Raw genomic sequence first — 20,896 nt, 5'->3', positions numbered from 1 at the left:
ATCCAAGGAAATACAATAACATCAACATGCCAGTTATTTCATAGGCTAAAAGTTCCGAAGTCACCCCCACAACTTCCATAAAATGAAGTCATACCTAAGATAACCACTTTTGCCCCCCCTCCTCACAACCCCCACCCCAACCACCGCTTTAAAATTGCAGATTTGTTTTTCTTAATATATCCATTTCTTTCTGAAATATTGGCTGAGCTGTTTCAACACTAAGCACATCAAAAGGTTATATTTCTATTACAGTTTACAATAAAGCTTCAAAAAGTGCATTAAATGCTGTGATTCGGTTTCAAACATTGCTTTCTACAACGCAAAAGTGGTCCTGACTCCCTGAACCCCCTCCCTCCTCTACCCCTGATCAGTGATCCACCCCCACCCCATCCCTCATTATTATTGTTTTTACGTCTGGTAGGGTCTATAGTTGTTTTTTAGAACTTGAAATTTTCAATATAAATTTGGTCGCTTCCCCACCCCCTCCCCACCTCCGACGAAATGTGACGTAGTATATTGACGACGTAAATCATCAAATCAATCACTATCACCAACTGATTCTAATGCTATAGATCTGTATCTACTGATTGGATTTTGAATAAATCTGAAGTATTAATTATATCGGCGTCGGTGGTGTAAAGGTTAGCATGGTCACCTTCCAAGCAGTCGATCCGGGTTGGATTCCCGGCTGAAGCATAATTTTGTCTTATTTATTTTTCTACCACCCCAGCCCCATTTGTGTGATGTTGTTTTTGGTTGACCCCAAACAGGTCAATAGAAATCAACGTTTTTACGTCTGAAAGTGTTAATGGTTGGTTTTCAAGAACTTGATATTTTCAGTATTGTATTGACGTCGTCATTGTCTAAATCAATCACTTTGGTAACTCAGTAAAGTTCTATTTCTAGTTGTTCAATGGCTCTAGTCTGTAGTCATACGTACACGTCAGCTAGACTTCAAGGTGTGTGACGTCAATTGAAGGTAAGAATACTCAATCATCGTCAACAAATGATGAGAAGGTTGTATTCCCAAATTTGTGCATTAGAAATTATCTTTTCCCATATTAAGTGTCGATGGTGTAAAGGTCAGCATGGGGTCTTCCAAGCAGTCGATCCGGGTTCGATTCCCGGCTGACGAAATGTTTTTTAATAAAATGTTTGTTTACCAAAATAAATGCTAAAATGGAAAATGAGAAATTACATATTTTAGCAACACAAACTTTTATTAAAAGGACAAAGTTTGTTTTAATTTATTGTTCTAATTGCATGTACAAAGTTTGTTATAATAAAGGTGTTAATATTTGTTGATAACGCGATTGTTTTGTTGTGGCTGTTGACTTGTAGTTTAAAAAAAAATTATTAGCACTTTATTTTGTAACATCAGCCAAACATCTGTAGAAGCGTATCGTGTTAATTTATAAGGATAAAAATGCAATAAAACAACGCGTTTTTGTTTTCGTATGTAGTCACTTTGTTTATTGATTTCAAAAACAAAATGCTCCAATTACTAAATTAAACAATCAAATAATGTTTTTGTTAATAAAGTTAACATTTATAAATATTATATAAATATTGTACTTCGCGACGTATTAATATTAAAATATTAACGAGAATACGTTTCTAGTTTCCCTTTAACAATGTTGTATTTAAATATGGGAGATAATTGACTGCACTTAGGCAATCATCTATATATATAATTCTCTTCTGGGAGCCGTTAGAAAACAAGCTGCAAGCTCTCCTTACAGTCCCCTCTCTTCCTCTCTATCGCTACCACCCCCCATCCCCCCCACCCACATGGTCTGGTGAGCTGTGGTTCACGCTGTTTACATTTTACAATCATAGAGACGGGTTTGGTGACGGCTATTAAGGGCAGATAATTTAGTTTTAAACTTAGAGGAGGTAACTAAGAGGAGGCTGCTTTCACGTGGGGGGGGGGGGGGAAGGGGGGGGGGTTAGTGTTTTTAAGCAAATATTTTCAGTGGCAGCATTGGTACTGTCGAATTCACAAATTATAAATTACTGAAAAGGGGTCGGCGTGGTCGAGTCGGTAAAGCTCATGGTTGCTAAACCGAAAAGTCTCGAGTTCGAACCCTCGGGCAGATGAGGCTCGTTAGCTGGGGACAGCCACTCTTCTAGGAGAGACAACTCCAAAATTAAACAACTGCTGCCTTGTAGTTTGTTCTTGGTTGGACAAAGGCTATGGAAGCAAATCCAAAAAGAAAAGCAGGCTGAAATCGGAGTCAATGGCCTCAATGGCGCATAACCAGTTGACACGTAGCGCTTAATTGTGTTGAAGGCGTGGTCGAGTCGGCAAAAAAGCTCTCATGGTTGATAAATTCGAACAAAGTCTCGAGTTCAAACCCACTGGCAGATAAATCTCGATCCCCTTCAACACTAATAATTAAGAACGAAGAAAAAGAAGAAGACTGAAAAGTAGAAAAAAAAACAACTAAATAGCGGCGTATGATACGCAGCGGGTCGGCTCGTTGAAATTATTTGTTGTGGTGTCAGGAAATATCCCCTGTACTAAGGACAATTTGCCTCGCTCAGATCGTTACATCGTAAGGGTTAGATGGGGGAGAAATCATGTATGTCCCTATCAAAAAATTATTATAATTTTATTGTCTATATGTTTATATTCATTTTGTAACAAAGACGGCTTATTTACTTCCTTCCTTGTACGGAAACCGGCTCAGAATGTTCACTTCCATTAGCCAGGCAGGCCTCAGTGTGGCAAACCCCGAGAGAGTTCCCCACACCTCGGTCGCTACTTCCGTGGGCTCTCACCGGGCTTTCCTTCCCCACCCACCAGACACGGGACGTCTTTCCCCCCACCCCCCGGAGAAAAAAGTCAGGAGGAAACACTGATGGTTTCATAGGAATAAAATATGTAAGTGTTAAATAAGTGTCCTATTTTTTAAATTTTTTTTGGCTGTTGTGTAGTTGAGGGTCTAGTGGAATCTGATTGGTAATAGAGAAATGAGAATGCAGGTGATGAAGTATTGTAGTTCTGGAGTTCGGGAGTATCGATTCTTGTGGCATGAAGGTATCGAATTATATTGACTGTTAAAGTGTAGTAGTAGGTCCAGTGAAATCGTTGTTGATTGGGAGTATTGTTTGTAGAGCTTGGTGAAGTTAAACGAGTAGGCGTCGTAGTTCTGGAGCATCGAGTCTAGTTATGTTTAGGTATCGAAGTTTGATATGTGTTGTGAATGTAGTAGAGTATATCGAGTAGTCGAGTTCATCGTAAGTCAAATTATTTTAATTCAGGACGGGACACACTACAAAGAAAGGTAGGCGTTTTCTTGTTGAAATATCTTAAGTTTTTTTTAGGAATCTTTATTACCACTCTTAAGTATTAATATTTATTAAATAGGATGGAATTTATAACAAACTGTAAACTTTGTTCTTTCAAATTATAATTTTTGTTTATATATTTAATTAATGATTCTACCAATATCTATAACATTTACCCGTGTTTGATTTTTTGAAAGGCATCCCCTTGTTTAAGTCATCCAAAATTTTATAAAAATTAGCATTAGATGTATGTTATAATAAAGCTAACGGTTTTATGAATCACTTCAGTATTACTATAAAAAAAATGAAGGGTATTTTCACTGAGAGATTTGAGCAATTCTAAAACAAATTCCTGCACTCTGACGTTTATAGTAGACCCTTTCAACACAGAGACAAATGAGATTATGTCATACATTTAAAGCTATTTATTTAAAATTGTATATATATATATATATATATATATATATATATATATATATATATATATATATATATAATCTTTAACAAAGATCATACTATTGATATAAAAATAATCCTTTTTTTTAAAAATACTTTTAATTGCAATGAAAACAAGTACACCTTGTTTAAGTAATTTTTTTTTTTTTTTTTTTTTTTTGCACTTCAGCTGATAATTTTATTCTCCAGAAGCAATCGTCACAAACTGGTTATAAATTACAATTAACAAAGTGCAACTAAATTTAAAGTATGAGGAACACAAATATCATAAGAAAAAGAGTATGATTAATTTCTTCTGTCACATCTAAATAGAAACAAAAAATATTCAAATAACTACACAATGTATTTGTAACTCTACAGTGCTCTATTAGTCACACTAATGCAGCTGAATTCACCACTGCTAATTAGTGTGAAATTAGAAGGTATATCATAGTCATACAGCAGTTGAAACATTATTTTAAAAGCATCCTTTTTGAATGAAAGTAATAGTATACCATAATTTTAAATATCTATTTTAGTTTAAGTAACTTCAGTGTAATTAAAATTAAGTAGAAAAAACTATTTATAGCATCTGTTTGGAACATAACTCACTATTTTTTTTTCTTGTTTAAGAAATCCAAAATTTTATAAAAATTAGCATTAGTCGTACAGTAAAGAAAACCTGTCTTTCATCAAAATTGAATAGATGTATGTTATGATAAAGCTAACGGTTTTCGACTTTCAATCAAAACCTACAATTTAAGTAATCAATAAGTAAAATATATTGTTTTTACAAAATTGCATAGCTTATATAAAATGTTTAATATAAATTATACGTAATGAAATTTATAGTGTTTTATTGTGTTTTTCAAGCATGTATTAGTTTCACTTAGTTAGTTTAGCAATTCTTGTGAAAGTTATTTCCCTTGAAAATTGTGTTATTTGAATTTTCAAATGGGAGATCATTCGTTGCTTAACTTAAGATTCATTTCAAATTCCTGCACCTAAGGTTGACCGCTTAAATATAAATACAACTTTAAGTTATTATTTGCTACTGTAAAAATTATATAGAGCTTATTAAGTTCTAAACAAAACAGTTTGGTACGTTTTTTTTAGCATTATCAAGTTGAAAAACAAATACATCAGTAGCCGTTGTAGATTGCAATACTTAATGTTAGTAGACATACAGTCTTAGTCGTAAATTAAACATCAAATTAATTGTCTTTTCATATTTCTCACCTTCTCCTAAAAGATTCATCTATAACAATTTTAGGCTGGAATCTATAACATTTATAACCTTTTATTTTTTTGAAATAAAAAAAAATCGCTACATAATCACACAATATAGACATTTTACAATTATAAATAAAGACAGTCAAGTTTAAAACAGGTAAGTTTCGTTTCGGAACTCACCTTGTGAGGATTGCAGAGTCCAACAATGCACATTTTTTTATTTTAGTGGGTTTTTTCAGACATTTTCCCACCGGGAGGGGGTAGGAAGCACTTAAAGTATTTTTTTCTGGGGGGGGGGGTGTGGAGGCTATGTCGTAAAGTACAAAGTAGACTCGTGGACATAGCAATTTCAATAAAATGTAATTACGCAAACTGGAATTGAAGGAATTAGTACAAACTTTTGAGACGAATGAGGCAAGTAAAATTTGATTTTAATGTCTACTTATAACGTGTATGCAATTGATAATAAATTGATATGTAACTTTTAATGATTTTTAAAAAAATACATATGTTTTAGTAATTAATTTTTGTGAGAGGGGACGTTTAGTAAATTTTGCCTAGGGCGCTAAATAACCTGGCGCCGGCACTGGAACGACCACCACCCCAGCCCTCCTCTACCCCTGATCAGTGAGCAACCCCCACCCAATCGCTCAGTGTTATTGTTTTTACGTCTGGTAGTGTCAATGGTTGTTTTTTTTTAGAATTTAAAATTTTCAATAAATGTTGTTAGCCCCTCCCCCTCCACCACCTCCCACGAAATGTGACGTAGTTGATTGACGACGTAAATCATCAACTCAATCACTGTCAACGAGTTATTATAATGATGTAGATCTGTATCTACTGATTGGATTTTGAATAAATCTGAAGCATTAATTATAGCGGCGACGGTGGTGTAAAGGTCAGCATGGTTGCCTTCCAAGTAGTCGATCCGGGTTCGATTCCCGGCTGACGCAAGTTTCATTTTTACTTTTTTTTACTTTTACAAAAGTCGTGAATAGTAAATTTTTACTTTAAATTTTAATGATCCTAAGATATATAATAACAACAGTTATCGCATAGACTGAAAGTTCCAAAGTCGCCCCCCACACCTTCCATAAAATGACGTCATACCTAAGCTAATCTCTCTTCTATTTCTAGTTGTTCAATGGCTGTAGTCGTACGTACACTTCAGCTAGACTTCAAGGTGTGTGACGTCAATTGAAGGTAAGAAAACTCAATCACCGTCAACAAATGATCAGAAGGTTGTATTCTCAAATTTGCGCATTATAAATTATCTTTTCCCATATTGAATGTCGTGGTGTAAAGGTCAGCATGGTGTCTTCCACGCAGTCGATCCGGGTTCGAATCCCGTCTGACGAACTGACGAAAATTACATATGTTAGCATTATAAGCTTTTATTAAAAGGAGAAAGTGTGTTTTAATTTCTTATTTTCATTGCATGCACAAAGTTTGTTATTAATTTACTAGTTAAGTTAATAAAAAAAGTGCGATTGTTTGTTTGTGGCTGTTGACTTGTAGTTTTAAAAATTATGAGCTGCTCAATTGGCAGGTAGTATGAAATATCTATAAAGGCGTATCGTGTTTATTTATAAGGATAAAAATGCAATAAAACAACGCGTTTTTGTTTTCATATGTATTCACCTTGTTTATTAATGTTAAAATCAAAATACTCTATTTACTGAATTAAACAACCAAACATTGTTTTTGTTAATAAAAAAAACATAAACATTATATAACCATTGTAGTACCCAATGTATTATTTAAAACATTAACGAGAATACATTTCTAGTTTCCCTTTAACAATGTTTTATTTCAGTATGAGAGATAATTGACTGCACTTAGTCAATCATTGAAATTATTCTTGTGTTGTCAGGAAAATATCCCATCTATTAAAGACAATTTACCTAGTTCAGATTGTTACATCATAAGGGTTAGATGGGGGAGAAATCATATACTCCCTATCAGAAATTATTATAATTTTACCCTCTATATGTTTATATTCATTTTGTAACAAAGACGGCCTATTAAAGATTATGTTACGTATGGTTTTTTCTAGACTTTTAATTATCAGGTAATTAATGTTATAAATCATACTAGTCGACTTACGAATGTATGGAGTACGATGAAGTTATCTTTGAATTCCATCTTATTGGGATTATTCAATATTTTAACAATGTTGACATTATACACGGAGCTTACAATTATGTTGTCTAGCAGTTTTCAATAAAGATAGGCTTCAGGCTAAACTAATAATAGTAGCATATACGGGTTTAAACTTTATTTACTCCCCAACCCGTACCAGTTTTACTTGTTTTATGTTATAATCAATAATTTGTCAAATTTTAGACCAGTCTAATTTTATCAAAACCATTAAACTGGAATTCTGTGAGGAAGAGGAAAGTAGACAGGTCAAGGAAATCCTGGAGAAAGACAATAGAAGAGGCAAAGGTTGCCGGGCTTATAAAGAGGGCTGCCCAAAACAGAGTACGGCGGAGACGTGTGACGTCATATGTACGAAATATTACTCAATCACTGTCATCAACTGATCCGAACGTTCTAGAATTTATCTTTTGCCTTTACATGAAAGCGTCGGTGGTGTAAAGGTTAAATTTTATAAAAACTTTTATTTAATAGCGGGATAACAGCAGAGTAGCAAGATTCAAAACGTATTTTTTAAAATAAAAAGCGGTCTTCACTTCCTGGACCACACACTACCATTTATCTCTGATCAATGGCAACACTTTGTCACCATATTCCACCCCACCTACTACTCCCCCCCCCCCAACCCATTGTGATATGGTTTATGGATGACCATACGCAGATCAATATTCAGATTCCTCAAATTCCTTGTTTTATTGTCAATAGTTGACTTCTAGAAAGTGGAAATTTCCTGTTGAAGTTTCTCCCCCCCCCTCTCAGGAGTGTGACTACAAATAGGTCAATATTCGAAGCTTTCAAAATAATCACAATCCAATTTGAATTTGAATCAAATTGAGCTATGTTATGCATCGGCGTCGGTGGTGTAAAGGTCAGCATGGTTGCCTTCCAAGCAGTTCTCGTAGTTCTTGGCCTTTGTTCTTGCGTGTATAACAATCTTGATTAGGTTGTGGTTGAATCTTAGTTGGTAGATGTAGTTCGAGATTATCAATGATGGATGTTCCGTTGATGAAGGGATGAGTTTGGTGTCGTGCGTGGCGTTGATGGTAGAGTTGAATCGATGAGGTATGATGCATTGGTGAAAGGGCGAGTCTCGTGTATTGTCTTTGATAGTAGAGTTGTTCGATGGAGTGGAGCTTGGAGAGAATAGTTGAGTTGGGGTCCTTGTGTTGAGATATCGTTTAAAGTGGGTTGCTTTGAATTATTGTTTATTGTGGTTTGAAAAAGAGTGAAATTGTTTCGTAGTCGAGTAATTGAGGTGGGCGAGATGACGTTGAAGAATGAAGTTTTCCTTATATTGCTGAGTCGAGGATTGTAGATGTGAAGAATTTGGGCTTGGTCAAGTAGTTGAAATAGGCAAAGTGAAGCTGTTGACGAGTGTTTATTATTGGTAAGTTGAGTGGTTGACCTTTGAGAGGTGGTTAGTTAATTTGCTGGTATTTGATGGAACCTCCCACCTAAGATTTCTCCTAGGTGGGTGTCGTCAGAGTGATATTGAGGTTGTTGATAGCGAGGTAGTTGTGTTTTGCGTAGTTGATCTTTGAGAGATGATGAGTTGATTTGCTGGCGATTGTGACGGAGCCTCCCACCCAAGATTTCTCCTAGATGGGTGTCGTCAGGCTGAGGAATAGAAATTGAAAAATTAGCCACTCGTACATTTGAAGCCACTCAATACAAGTACTGGGTGACTCATCTCGAGGGCATGTGCAATTCGAGAGATGTGTGGGCGCAACCCCGCAGCGATCGTTGGCGAGATTTGCATTTGATTGCTTGAGGAGTTGAGTAGTAGATTGACCGCCTCTCGGCCCCGGCAGCCAGCCCTAAAAAGGACTGACCAACAAAATGGCTAAGATTTATGTAGATCCATAACAGATACTACACTTTGATCTTAGCCACATAAGCTTTTATTAAAAGGAGAAAGTTTGTTTTAATTTTCTTATTCTCATTGCATGTACAAAGTTTGTTATAATAAAGGAGTTTATAGTTTTTATTTTACTAGTTAAAGTAATAAAATAAAGCGCAATTGTTTTGTTGTGTCTGTTGACTTGTAGTTTAATTTTTTTTTTTCATTTTACTTACAAGATTTATTATGATGAGATGATAATAACATTTAGTCTTTTCCTTTCCCTGCTGTTATTATTTCTTTCGAAGATATGCTGGCCACAAGAGAATCCAGTAAAGAAAAGTTTGAAAACTCCTCTTCTGTTAGTTTATATACCTTTGTGATTAATTTTGTGTCTGCTATTTTCGGGAGTTGATTTAAATCAGATGGATCTTTCCCCAGCAATTCAGATATTTTGTTCAATGTATTGAAATCAGTGTCATCCACAATAGCTACAAACACACTTTTGTCTGAATCTGATGCACCAAAAGATCGAAAAGATTCAGAAATATTTTTGCTTGATGAAAGACTATATAAAATCTCTGATTGCACATTCTTTGTTACCATTGAGTTTGTACGTTGAAGGTGGACTGCTTTGTTGGCTGCTACCAAAACTTGAAATTGATCCATCACCATATTAGCTTTAAGAAGACTTGCTTCGATTAATCCACTCATGACAATTTGCCTAACTAACTCACCGCCTAACTGTCGAGGACGGAAAGAGGTGCTCTCGTGAACCCGATTACACTACCGCAGGGGCGCAGCGTACGACCTCTAGCTCGGTTTAATTATCGAATGTCGTAGTGTATGGTGCGCCTTAAAACAAAGGTAGGCGCTTATTGCTTGCGGGACAGCCCTGGGCGCTAAATCGCATCCTGCAGATACGCCGGAGAACGCACCTGATTTGAGCGACTAAAGAAACTCATTGTATCCATAGCCCTATCGCGCTGTTTAAAATGAACGTATCTTTGTCCATCTTGTCTATAGTGTATAGCCTATTTTTAAAAACGAACCAAGCGCCATAGTGCTCACAGGCGAGCCCGGGGTGCTTCGTGTTGGGCAATAGACGAGGCTTCAGTGGTTGCGCCTGTTGCAGTTTTGTCGCTGAACATAGTAGTACCCTTTACATACTATGCAGGACGCCCGATTAACGGATGCCAAATACTAACATAACCGCTCAGGAACTCTGGGCGCCAAAAGGTGTATTGACAAAAAATGCACCACCTGGGCGCCGCCTATGAGAAATTTAAAATGATTTTTTTTTACAAACCTCCCCTGAAGTGTTTTAATCAACTCCTTGAGGATTCATGACGATCGGATGAAAGGTGTGGAACCGCAATCGACATTTATTTTTATATAAAGTATATAGAGAAGAATCGAATAGTGCGCTACCGGGGCGCCAATTTTGCGAATTTGAAAAACCTTTTTATCAGAAACCTTTCCTGGAGTATTCTCAACAACTTCCCAAAGTTTCATTGCGATCGGACAAAAGGTGTAGTAATGCATAAAAGAAAACAAACACACACACACACATACATTGATATATATATATATATATATATATATATATATATATATATATATATATATATATATATATATATATATATATATATATATATATATATATATATATCCGGGTTCGATTCCCGGCTGACGGACTGTTTTTTAATATATATATATATATATATATATATACACCAAATCCTAAATAAAGATTATAAGGTCATAATATTGAAATAAAAATGTTAGTGGCTCTTTAAAAATTGAAATTTTGTAAATTGTAACTTTTTGGCTCTTCGGTCTCAAAAGGTTGCCGACCCCTGCTAAGGATCTTGCATGACCTTAAATCAGCAAATAATGTTTGAATTAGTTTTGAGTCTTCGTAACGTGTAAGAGTTCCTTTCATGTGGGCCGCCATTTTGTTTGTTTGGACATGAAAAATAATTATTAGGTTATATTTTAAATTTGAGCTTCCCAACACCTAGAAAGCGTATCGTGTTTATTTATAAGGATAAAAATGCAATAAAACAACGAGTTTTTGTTTTCGTATGTAGTTACAGTTTTTTCATAATTTAAACAAATAAAATACTCCAATTACTAAATCTAACAACAAAATATTGTTTAAATTAAGACAATAAATATTTATAAACATTATATAAGCATTGTACTTCCCAAAATATTAATTAAAATATTAATGAGAATACATTTTTAGTTTCCCATTATAAGATGTATATTTCAATATGGGAGATAATTGACTGCACTTAGGAAATCATTGAAATTATTCGTTGTGTTTTCAGGAAAATATCCCTACATTAATGACAATTTACCTAGCTCAGGTTGTTACATCATAAGGGTTAGATGGGGGAGAAATCATTTACGTCCCTATCAGAAATTATTATAATTTTATTGTCTTTATGTTTATATTCATTTTGTAACAAAGACGGCTTATTTACGATTATATGTTTGTCGAATTATTTACTATACGATTTGAATTTCAATGGAATTTAGCTACCGTCGGCGGTGGTGTAAAGGTCAGCATGGTTACCTTCCAAGCAGTCGATCCTGGTTCGATTCTCGGCTGACGCAAGGCTCATTTTTACTTTGTTTTTCCTTTTTTTTTACTTTTACAAAAGTCGTTAATAGCTTATTTTTATTTTAAATTTTAATGATTCTAGGAAATATAATAACATCAACATGCCAGTTATCATAAAGACTGAAAGTCCCAAAGTTACCCCCCCCCCCCCTACAAACTCAAAACTTTCATAAAATGACGTCATACCTATGCTAACCACTCCTTGCCCCCCCCCCCCCAACCATGTTTTTAAAATCGCAGCATTTCTTTTCTTAATATATCGATTTCTTTCTGAAATATTTGCTGAGCTGTTTCAACACTGATCATATCAATAGGTTACACAATTCTATTACAGTTTACAAAAATAGTCTTTCAAAACGTGAAATAAATGCTGAGATTCAGTTTGAAACATTAATTTCTACATCGCAAAAGTGGTCCTGACTCCCTGATACCACTCCCACCTCTACCCCTGATTAGTGATCCACCCCCACCCCATCACATTATTATTGTTTTTACGTCTGGTAGTGTCAATGGTCGGTTCATTTTTGGAACTTTAAATTTTCAATGAACATTTTATTTTAAGAGATTCTATTCTATTAGAAAAAAAATTAAGTAATTAAAAATGGATTAAAAATATTGTCCCGAGTTGCCATACCCCGTAGTGTTATATTAGAATATTCGAGAAAGTTTAGGGGAGCTCACTCCCGATTTATTTAAATACAATTTCAAAGACATGATCATAAATTAAATGCGTAGTGGTTCTAATTAATAGACGAGCAATATTTTAAAATTGCTTTTTACCAGATAAAAAGGTTGGATTTAATACACAAAATTTACGATTGTTTAAGCTCTTATGGTGTTGGTTGGTTGTCATTTCAAACATTGTTGTTATTTTTCATTTTTGGTTGAACTAGAGAGTCTGAAAGACCCCTCCCGGAGACAAACTTTCAATTTGGCGTCTTCCACCCCCCCTCACCATATATATTTTATATTTATAATTCAAAATAGCAGCTAAAATGAGCTTATTTTGGCGCCCCTAGGGTCTGAACTCGGGGACATATGTACCCCCCTCCTCCCCCGTCGCTACGCCTCTGGGTTGGACTAGTCTTCTTCATCTCTGTAGACATACGTTCCTTCGTTGTTTGAGTCTAGTCTACAATAAACTTTGGTGTGTGCTGGGTCGTTGTCTGAGTGCCAGCATTTGAGGTGCGTTTTTAGCTGTTACTTTGTGGTAAAGTGGGTGCCTGTAGCCTCACAACACGAGCACTTGTATCTAAATGTCATTTGGGTGTTTCGTTGCAAAATGTTTGAGCATGTGTGTATCTATTGTAAGTTTACATATGCGACAGTTTTAAGGCGTCGAAGTGTTCCTTAACCATAAAGTTTGCCCGTGGTACGAAGAACAAACAAAAGCAGAGTAGACAATTGTTGAGTCAGTCTTCAGTCGGTGTTTTGGACGGGGTGGTGACTACTGACTCGTTTTCTCCTACATTAACTTGAGCTGCTTTTGTTGTTTTCTCCGGTTCTGGGCTGTCCTCTTACTTCCTTTTGGTTGTTGATGTCAGGAAGATTGTTTGTTGTTGTGAGATTTGAGGGTCGGATGTTTCTTTCTATGGTGTCGATATCTGTGTGATGACTGCATACATGCTTGTTACTGGCTGTTGTGCTGCGTCGCCATGTTGTGGCTGATTAATTTTTTTTTGTTCTGTTTTGTTAGGTGAGAGTTCCCAGTCTATGTCTTAGCTTTGCTTGAAATATTCCTTTTAACTCGATTTCAGTGTATTTTTAAAAATAAAATCTGAATTTATTTCTATTTCCCAACATAGTCGATCTATAAATAGCCGTTTGCTACTAGTCTGTTTTCGTCTCCTGTTCTTTGTCTAGTCGTGTTAATTACAATAATTAAGTTAAGTGTGATTACTTTATTTGTTGTGGCTGTTTGATTAGTGGTTTTTAAAATTTTCTCCAGTGTTTGCTTTGCTTTCTGTACTAATATACATTACAATCTAAATGAATATGTTTCTCGGTTTCTTGTATATTTTGTTTGACGTTTGACATGTTATTTTAACATTTTGATTTGACTTTGTATTTCGTAACACTGGTGTTGTATTAAAATCAGTCTGTACGCTAATTCCCTTTCTTTTGCTGTAATGAGTTTATTATGTAGGATTTCTAAAATATGTATCTTTATATTGTGTTCCCTGGCCCAAATAATTCTGGTGTATAAGGGTGTCGCTTGTTGTTTGATTAGGATGTCGTATATTTTGTGTGTGTCTTCCACAATAATGCTTTTGTTTGCTTGGAATGTTGCTAGTGTTTCTTTATAAAAGCTGCCTATGTCATTTTCCCCATAGTATAGTGTTGTGATGTTTAATTTTAGAATTCTCTTTATGTTTAACCCAATGTAGTATTGTGCTAATGGATGATAATGTGGATCTATCCTTATTCTATCCAGATGTTTTAATCGGAAGGTGTTTATTTTAGTATGAATGTCATATAGCCCTATACCTCCATTTAATTTGTTTTGTATTAAGGTTTTGTGGCTAATGTTTCTAATAGTGTTTTTGATAGTGAATTATCTAATATGCTTGTTTGTTTGTTTATTAAACGAGTCGGGAATTGTAGAGTTTGTCGCTGCAAAAATTAATTTTGGAATGATGTATCTGTTTACTAATGCAGCTCTGGCAAAGATGGTTGTTTTGCAGTATTGGTATTTTTCCAGATTGAGAATTATTTTATTGTTATGTATGGCCCCAGTTTCTTGGTCGTCTTTTGTGGGATCGCTGGTATAAGTTATTCCATGAGTTTGTCTGTTATTGTGTTGTAATTATCTTTACCATTCCATATTTTTCCTTTTCCGTTTAATTGAGAATTTTAAAATAATCAGCATAACAATCATGAAAGGCCAATAATACAATTAAAGGCGTATCGTTTTATAAAGGATAATAAAGTAATAAAACAACAGCTGTTTCGTTTTCGTATATAGTCACCTTGTTTATTAATGTTAAAAATAAAATACTCTAATTGCTGAATTAAACAACCATCAATGTGTTTGACTAATAAAAAAGAAACATTAATAAACTTTGTATAAGCATTGTACTTCCCGAAGTATTAATTAATAAATTAATGAGAATACATTTCTATTTTTCCTTTAACAAAGTTGTCGTTTAATATGGGAGGTAATTAATTGCTCTTAGTAAGGCAATCATTGAAATAATTCGTTGTGTTGTCTGGAAAATATCGACACACTCAAGACAATTTACCCATTTAGATTGTTACAACATAAGGGTTAGATGGGGTGATGTCTTAAGTTCTCGTTCGCAGATATTTTGAGAAATCATTGACGTCCGTATCGGAAATTATTATAATTTTATTGTCTACGAGCCGGCCCGCGGCATAACATACGCCGCTATTTAGTTGTTTCTAATTTTCAATAATTCATAATTTGTGAATTCGGCAGTACCAACGCTGACACTGAAAATATTTCTTTAAAACACTATAAGTAGCTCGTTAAGGACCATAACCCCCCCCGCCCCCTTCCTTCCCTTCCCCCCCCCCCCCCCGCCACCCACCCCTACGTTTAAAATCGTTGGCTCTGCTTGTAAACATTTAGAGTGAACACAGCTCACTAAAACCATGTAGGGGTGGGGAGGTAGGGAGAGCGTTTGCAGCTTGTTTTCTAACGGCTCGAAGAAGAGAATTATATATATAGATATTTTTATTTTCATTTTGTAACAAACCCCGGCTTATTTACGAGTATATGTTACGAACGGTTTTTTAATAGAATTTTTCGGTTTCCCTATCAAAATATTGTTGATTTAAATTTTAATACTAAGTACAAAAATCTACATTAGTTTTTTTATTTCAGGGCCCCATTTTATTCAAGTCGCATGTTTACTTTTTTAAATGATTGTTATGATAGACCTATTATATTTTAAAAGCTTTAATGGGGTCAGTACTAGTTTCCTTATCGTAAGTTAGGTACACATTAGACCTGGTATGACTCAGGGGCTTTCCTCTGACTTGTGACACCTAGCAGGTCAATCTTCAAATCAATAACCGTCGATTCAACCACTGTCCGATTGGAATTTTAAATAAATCTATGTTGGTACGTGTATCGGCGTCGGTGGTGTAAAGGTCAGCATGGTTGCCTTCCAAGCAGTCGATCCGGGTTCGATTCCCGGCTGACGCATGCTATTTTTTATATTTTACTTTTTTTTTTTTTTAATCTATAACAGTTAATTTGAACTTTTAATGATGCTAAAATAATAAAGTAAAATCCGCATACCTCACTGTTGATACGTAGACCGAATGACCCAAACAATCACTCCCTACAATTCACATAAAATTAAGTCACATGTCACAGACATACACATCCGACTTTAAAAGTGCCAGTTTTTGTTTTCTTATTAATTATTTAATCGATTTATTTCTGAAATATTGACGGTCTCAATGAGGTGTAAAACGATTTTAGCCCTTTCTACAAGACGTCTTCTATACTTGAAACTGTGTATACGACAGGGTTAGGAATGTTCAATCCATTTGAAAATACATCTTTGATCTACGCAATTCAAAAATGTGCGTCAGCCGAGATTCGAACCCGCATCGCCTGCTTAGAAGGCAAACATACTGTTTAACATTAGTCTGGACAAATTCCTCAGTAACAGGGTGGGTGTGGGGGAGCGGGGGAGGGGGGGGGGTCAGTGTTTCCAGTGGCACGCTGGAAGACAACTATTGTCATTGACAGACGAAAAAAAAACGATGATTTTGACAGATAAGTGGTAAAAAGCTAAATAAAAACAGTCAAATATTTAAATAAATGATGTAAAATTAAAATTATCTGTAGGTGCAACAAAACGATATTGTTTTCATGTATGTTAACCAACATTTTAAAATTCCCTTGATAGCATTTGGGAATCAACATTTTATAAAAAATCAATGCGTTAGCCGGGAATCGAAACCGGACCGTCTGTTTTGAAGGCAACCAAGCTGATGTTTATAACACCGACATTCAATATGAGAGAAAATTTCTAATGCGTAAATTTGGGACTACAGCCTTCTGATGATTTGTTTGATCACCAAAATAAATGCTGTAACGGCAAATGGAACATGACATATTTTAGCTACCTAAGATTTTATTATTATTTTGTTATTATAAAGGTTTTTATATTGGTTATTTATCTAGCAAGGTTAATAAACTGCATTGCGATTTGCTTTGTTTGTTGAGGCTGTTAATAACTTTTTTTTAATAAGTTTCATAGACTTCATTCCACACAGTTCACTCCAGTCGAGCCTGGAGCTAGCTGTGTGGATAGGTTGCATGAACATGATACAATAGATGCAATACATAGCATTGCATAAAGAAAAAAATGTACAATGTAATTTTCTTGATTTACCTTCTGTTTTCTTGGTTCCATTTTTCCATGTTCCTTGATTTCATTTTCCCATGTTCTTCTGATTTCTTGTTTTTCATTTCCGGTTTCTTTACATATAACATAGAGTACAGGACAATACATGATCGCTTCTCGTAGTTCTTGGCCTTTGTTTTCGCACGTATAACTATCTTGTTTAGATTGTGGTTGAATCTTGGTTGGTAGATCTAGATGTAGTTTGAGAGTTTTAGTGAGGGATGTTCCGTTGTTGAAGTGCTGAGTTAATAACTCAAAGATAAACAAACTATTAGCTGACAAATGGTCAAATATGTTTAGTTAGTACTGAAGACCGCGCATCGTTTAATTTTAAACGATAATAATGTAATAAAACAACAGCGTTTCGGTTTTCTTATATCATCCATTTTTTTTAAATTTAGAAGAAAAATACTTTTAACCGAATTAAACAACAAATAATTGTTTTATGTCAATAAAAAAATACTTAGACTAATAAACTTTATATAAGCATTATATTTTCTAAAGTATTAATTAAAAAATTCACAAAAATAATTTTTAGTTTCCCTTTAGTGAAGTTACATTTTAACATGGGAGATAATAAATTACTCGTAGTAAGACAATCATTGAAATTGAGTCTAGTAAATAATTGGCAAGTAATTAAGTAAATGTTTTCGATTAATACTATTTTGCCAAAAGACTGATCTGCGCTCCGTGAACTAATTAAACGCTTTTTTTTTGTATCGTCTGAAATTCTATTGTTTTCGATTTTAAGTAAAACTTTCTTTTTTCAAGATAAAATAATCAAACAAAAGTATGTGCATATGCAAAACATCTTATGCAAATAGTTTAATTAAAAAAAAACTCTGGGATTAGATATTGTAAGGTAATGAATTCGAAAATAAGTTAGATTTTAAGTTAGAAGATTAATATTTTGTTTACATATGTAGGGGAGGATATTAATACTGTCCCGAGTTACGAAATATTTTTGCGGTTGTTCCCCTTTGACAGTAAATTTAAAAATGTACTTCGAGAAGGAAAGCAATATTCTTTTAGTTTAGTTACCTTAACAAAGGGGTTCAGCCAGTAAATAAAAGGGGCATTCCAGGATCAACGGCAAATTATGATAATAAAAAAAAATTTTAATACAAATTTTATTGCAAAATCAAAACAAACTCCTCAAGGGTATAATAATAAAGCAATGCATTGAATCAATAACCATAGGGGAGAAGTAAGGGGAAGCCACTTTACGTGACTTGAGTCATGCAGAAGTCTTCAGTGGGTCTGCAACATGGATATGTTGACTGTATAATTAAAATAAAACATTTTTGCTACATTATCCTCAGCGACAAAATGCTTGTAAAGGATTTATTACAAAGACTAAAGACCCAAACTTTTGGTTTACTGAAATGGTTGTGAATTATTATAAACGAGCCGACCCGCGGCGTATCATACGCCGCAATTTAGTTGTTTTATTTTCTACTTTTCAGTAATTCATAATTTGTGAATTCGACAGTACCAACGCTGCCACTGAAAATATTTGCTTTAAAACACTATCAGTAGCTCGATAAGGACGATAACCCCCCCCCCTCCTTTCCCCCACCCCCCCCCCCCCCCGTGCAAGTAAACTCCTCTTAGTTACCTCACCTTTAAAATCGTTTCAAACTAAATTTTCTGCCCCTAATAGCCGTCACTAAACCCGGCTCTACGATTGTAAACATTTAGCGCGAACCACAGCTCACCAGACAATGTAAGAGTGGGGGTAGTAGGGAGCGCGCTTACTGCTTGGCATTTTCTATCGTCTCCAAGAAGAGAATTATATATATATATTTATATATATATATATATATATATATATATATATATATATATATATATATATATATATATATATATATATATATATATATATATATATATATATATATATATATATATATATATATATATATATAATTAAAGAAAATCAGTTTATTTTACTTTTCATTGCATTCAAAAAACGTTTTATTATAATAGTTGTTTTTTTTAAATTTCATTAAAATGAGTTTTTTTCTGGATAAACTTATTAGAAAAGTGATTTTTTTCTGCAATATGCTACAATTTATCAGTTAGGCCTATATAATGTTATAAGTCATATTAGTCAACTAACGAATGGTGTAAGTTGTGGTTATCTTTTTATCTAATTCGGATTATTCGATATTTTAACAATGTTGACATTATACACGGAACATAGAATGATAGCTTTTTGCATTTTCCGAACACGAACAAGCTAAACTACTAATAATCTCATACTGCTTGTGGTTTAAACTTCATTTGGGTGTTATTGGCTCCACAACAATTGCCATTCTCTTGTTGCTTTATGTTACATCAAACTTTAGACCTGTATAATTTCAATAGTCGCCCAAGACTGGGATCCCCGGGGGAAGAGGAAAGTAGGCAGGACAAGGAAATCCTGGAGAAGGACAATAGAAGGGGCAAGGGTTGCCGGGCTAATAAAGAGGGCTGCCCAAATCCCAGAATGAAATAGAATCTATACTGAAAATATCTAATTTTACCATGCGGTGTCCTCCCTTACAAAGAATTTTCGAGTTCGATGGAGACGTGTGACGTCAAATGAAAGTAATATTAGGTCATTTATTGTCATCAGTTGATCCGAAGGGTCTAGAATTTATCTTCAACTATTTAAATGCGAGCGTAAAAAGGTCAGTATAATTGCCTTCCAAGCAGTCGACCCGTGTTCGATTCCCGGCTGACGCAAGTCTTATTTTTACTTTTTTTACTTTTACAAAAGTCGTGAACAGTAAATTTTTATTTTAAATTTTAATGATCCTAAAATATTTAATAACATCAATGTGCCACTTATCACATCGACTGAAAGTCCCGAGGTCGCCCCCCACACCTTCCATAAAATGACGTCATACCTAAGCTAACCACTGTTCTATTTTTAGTTGTTCGATGGCTATAGTTTGTAGTCGTACGTACACTTCAACTAGACTTCAAGGTGTGTGACGTCAATTGAAGGTAAGAATACTCAATCATCGTCAGCAAATGATCAGAAGGTTGTATTCCCAAATTTGCGCATTAGAAATTATCTTTTCCCATAGTGTCGTGGTGTAAAGGTCAGCATGGGGTCTTCCAAGCAGTCGATCCGGGTTCGATTCCCGGCCGACGAACTGTTTATTTTAATAAAATGTTTGATTAGAAAATAAATGCTATAATGGGAAATTACATATTTGTAGACTTTCTTCTTTGGGGGGGGGGGGGGGGGGGGGGGGGGGGGAGGGCGGACACTGTTAAAAGTATATATTTTCTATATAAATTATATTTCGTTCGGGGGGGGGGGGGCGGTAGACTTTTTAGGGGGGGCGGGTGGCAAAAATACCTGGAAGAAACTCTATGTACAAATTTTGTTATAATAGAGGAGTTCATATTTATTTGCAACGCGATTGTTTTGTTGTGGCTGCTGACTTGTAGTTAAAAAATAAAATTATCAGCTCTTTAACTACTACATTGACCAAACACTAAAATGGCGTATTGTGTTATTTCTGTAAGGATAAAAATTCAATAAAACAACGCGTTTTTGTTTTCGTATTTAGTCTCTTTGTTTATTGATTTAAAAAATAAAATACTCCGGTTACTGAATCAAATAATTAAACATTATTTTTGTTAATAAAGGAAACACTCATAAACATTATATAAATATTGTACTTCGCGAAGTATTAATTAAGATATTAATGAGAATACGTTTCTAGTTACCCTTTAACCATCTTATATTTCAATATGGGAGATAATTGACTGCACCTAGGCAATCATTGAAATTATTCGTTGTGTTGTCAGGAAAATATCCCCTATACTAAAGACAATTTACCTAGCTCAGGTTGTTACATCATAAGGGTTAGATGGGGGAGAATTCATTTACGTCCCTATCAGAAATTA

General features: G+C 34.6%; 1 protein-coding gene and 1 non-coding gene across 2 annotated transcripts; one reads left to right on the top strand and one right to left on the bottom strand.

Moving 5' to 3' along the window:
* Positions 1-9,229: 9,229 nt before the first annotated feature.
* LOC131952211 (EKC/KEOPS complex subunit TPRKB-like) lies at positions 9,230-9,637 on the bottom strand. Its single transcript, XM_059314781.1, has one exon. The coding sequence runs from the start codon at positions 9,635-9,637 to the stop codon at positions 9,230-9,232; it is 408 nt and encodes a 135-aa protein (XP_059170764.1).
* Positions 9,638-15,696: 6,059 nt separating this feature from the next.
* Trnag-ucc (transfer RNA glycine (anticodon UCC)) lies at positions 15,697-15,768 on the top strand. Its single transcript has one exon. It is a non-coding gene; the product is annotated as a tRNA-Gly (tRNA).
* Positions 15,769-20,896: the final 5,128 nt, after the last annotated feature.

The sequence above is a fragment of the Physella acuta genome, unplaced genomic scaffold (assembly GCF_028476545.2).
Source record: "Physella acuta isolate Inbredline_101_S28 unplaced genomic scaffold, ASM2847654v3 ptg000860l, whole genome shotgun sequence".
NCBI classification, from domain to species: domain Eukaryota; kingdom Metazoa; phylum Mollusca; class Gastropoda; family Physidae; genus Physella; species Physella acuta.
Note: the sequence above shows the minus strand (reverse complement) of the source record. Positions and strands in the feature narration are given on the sequence as shown.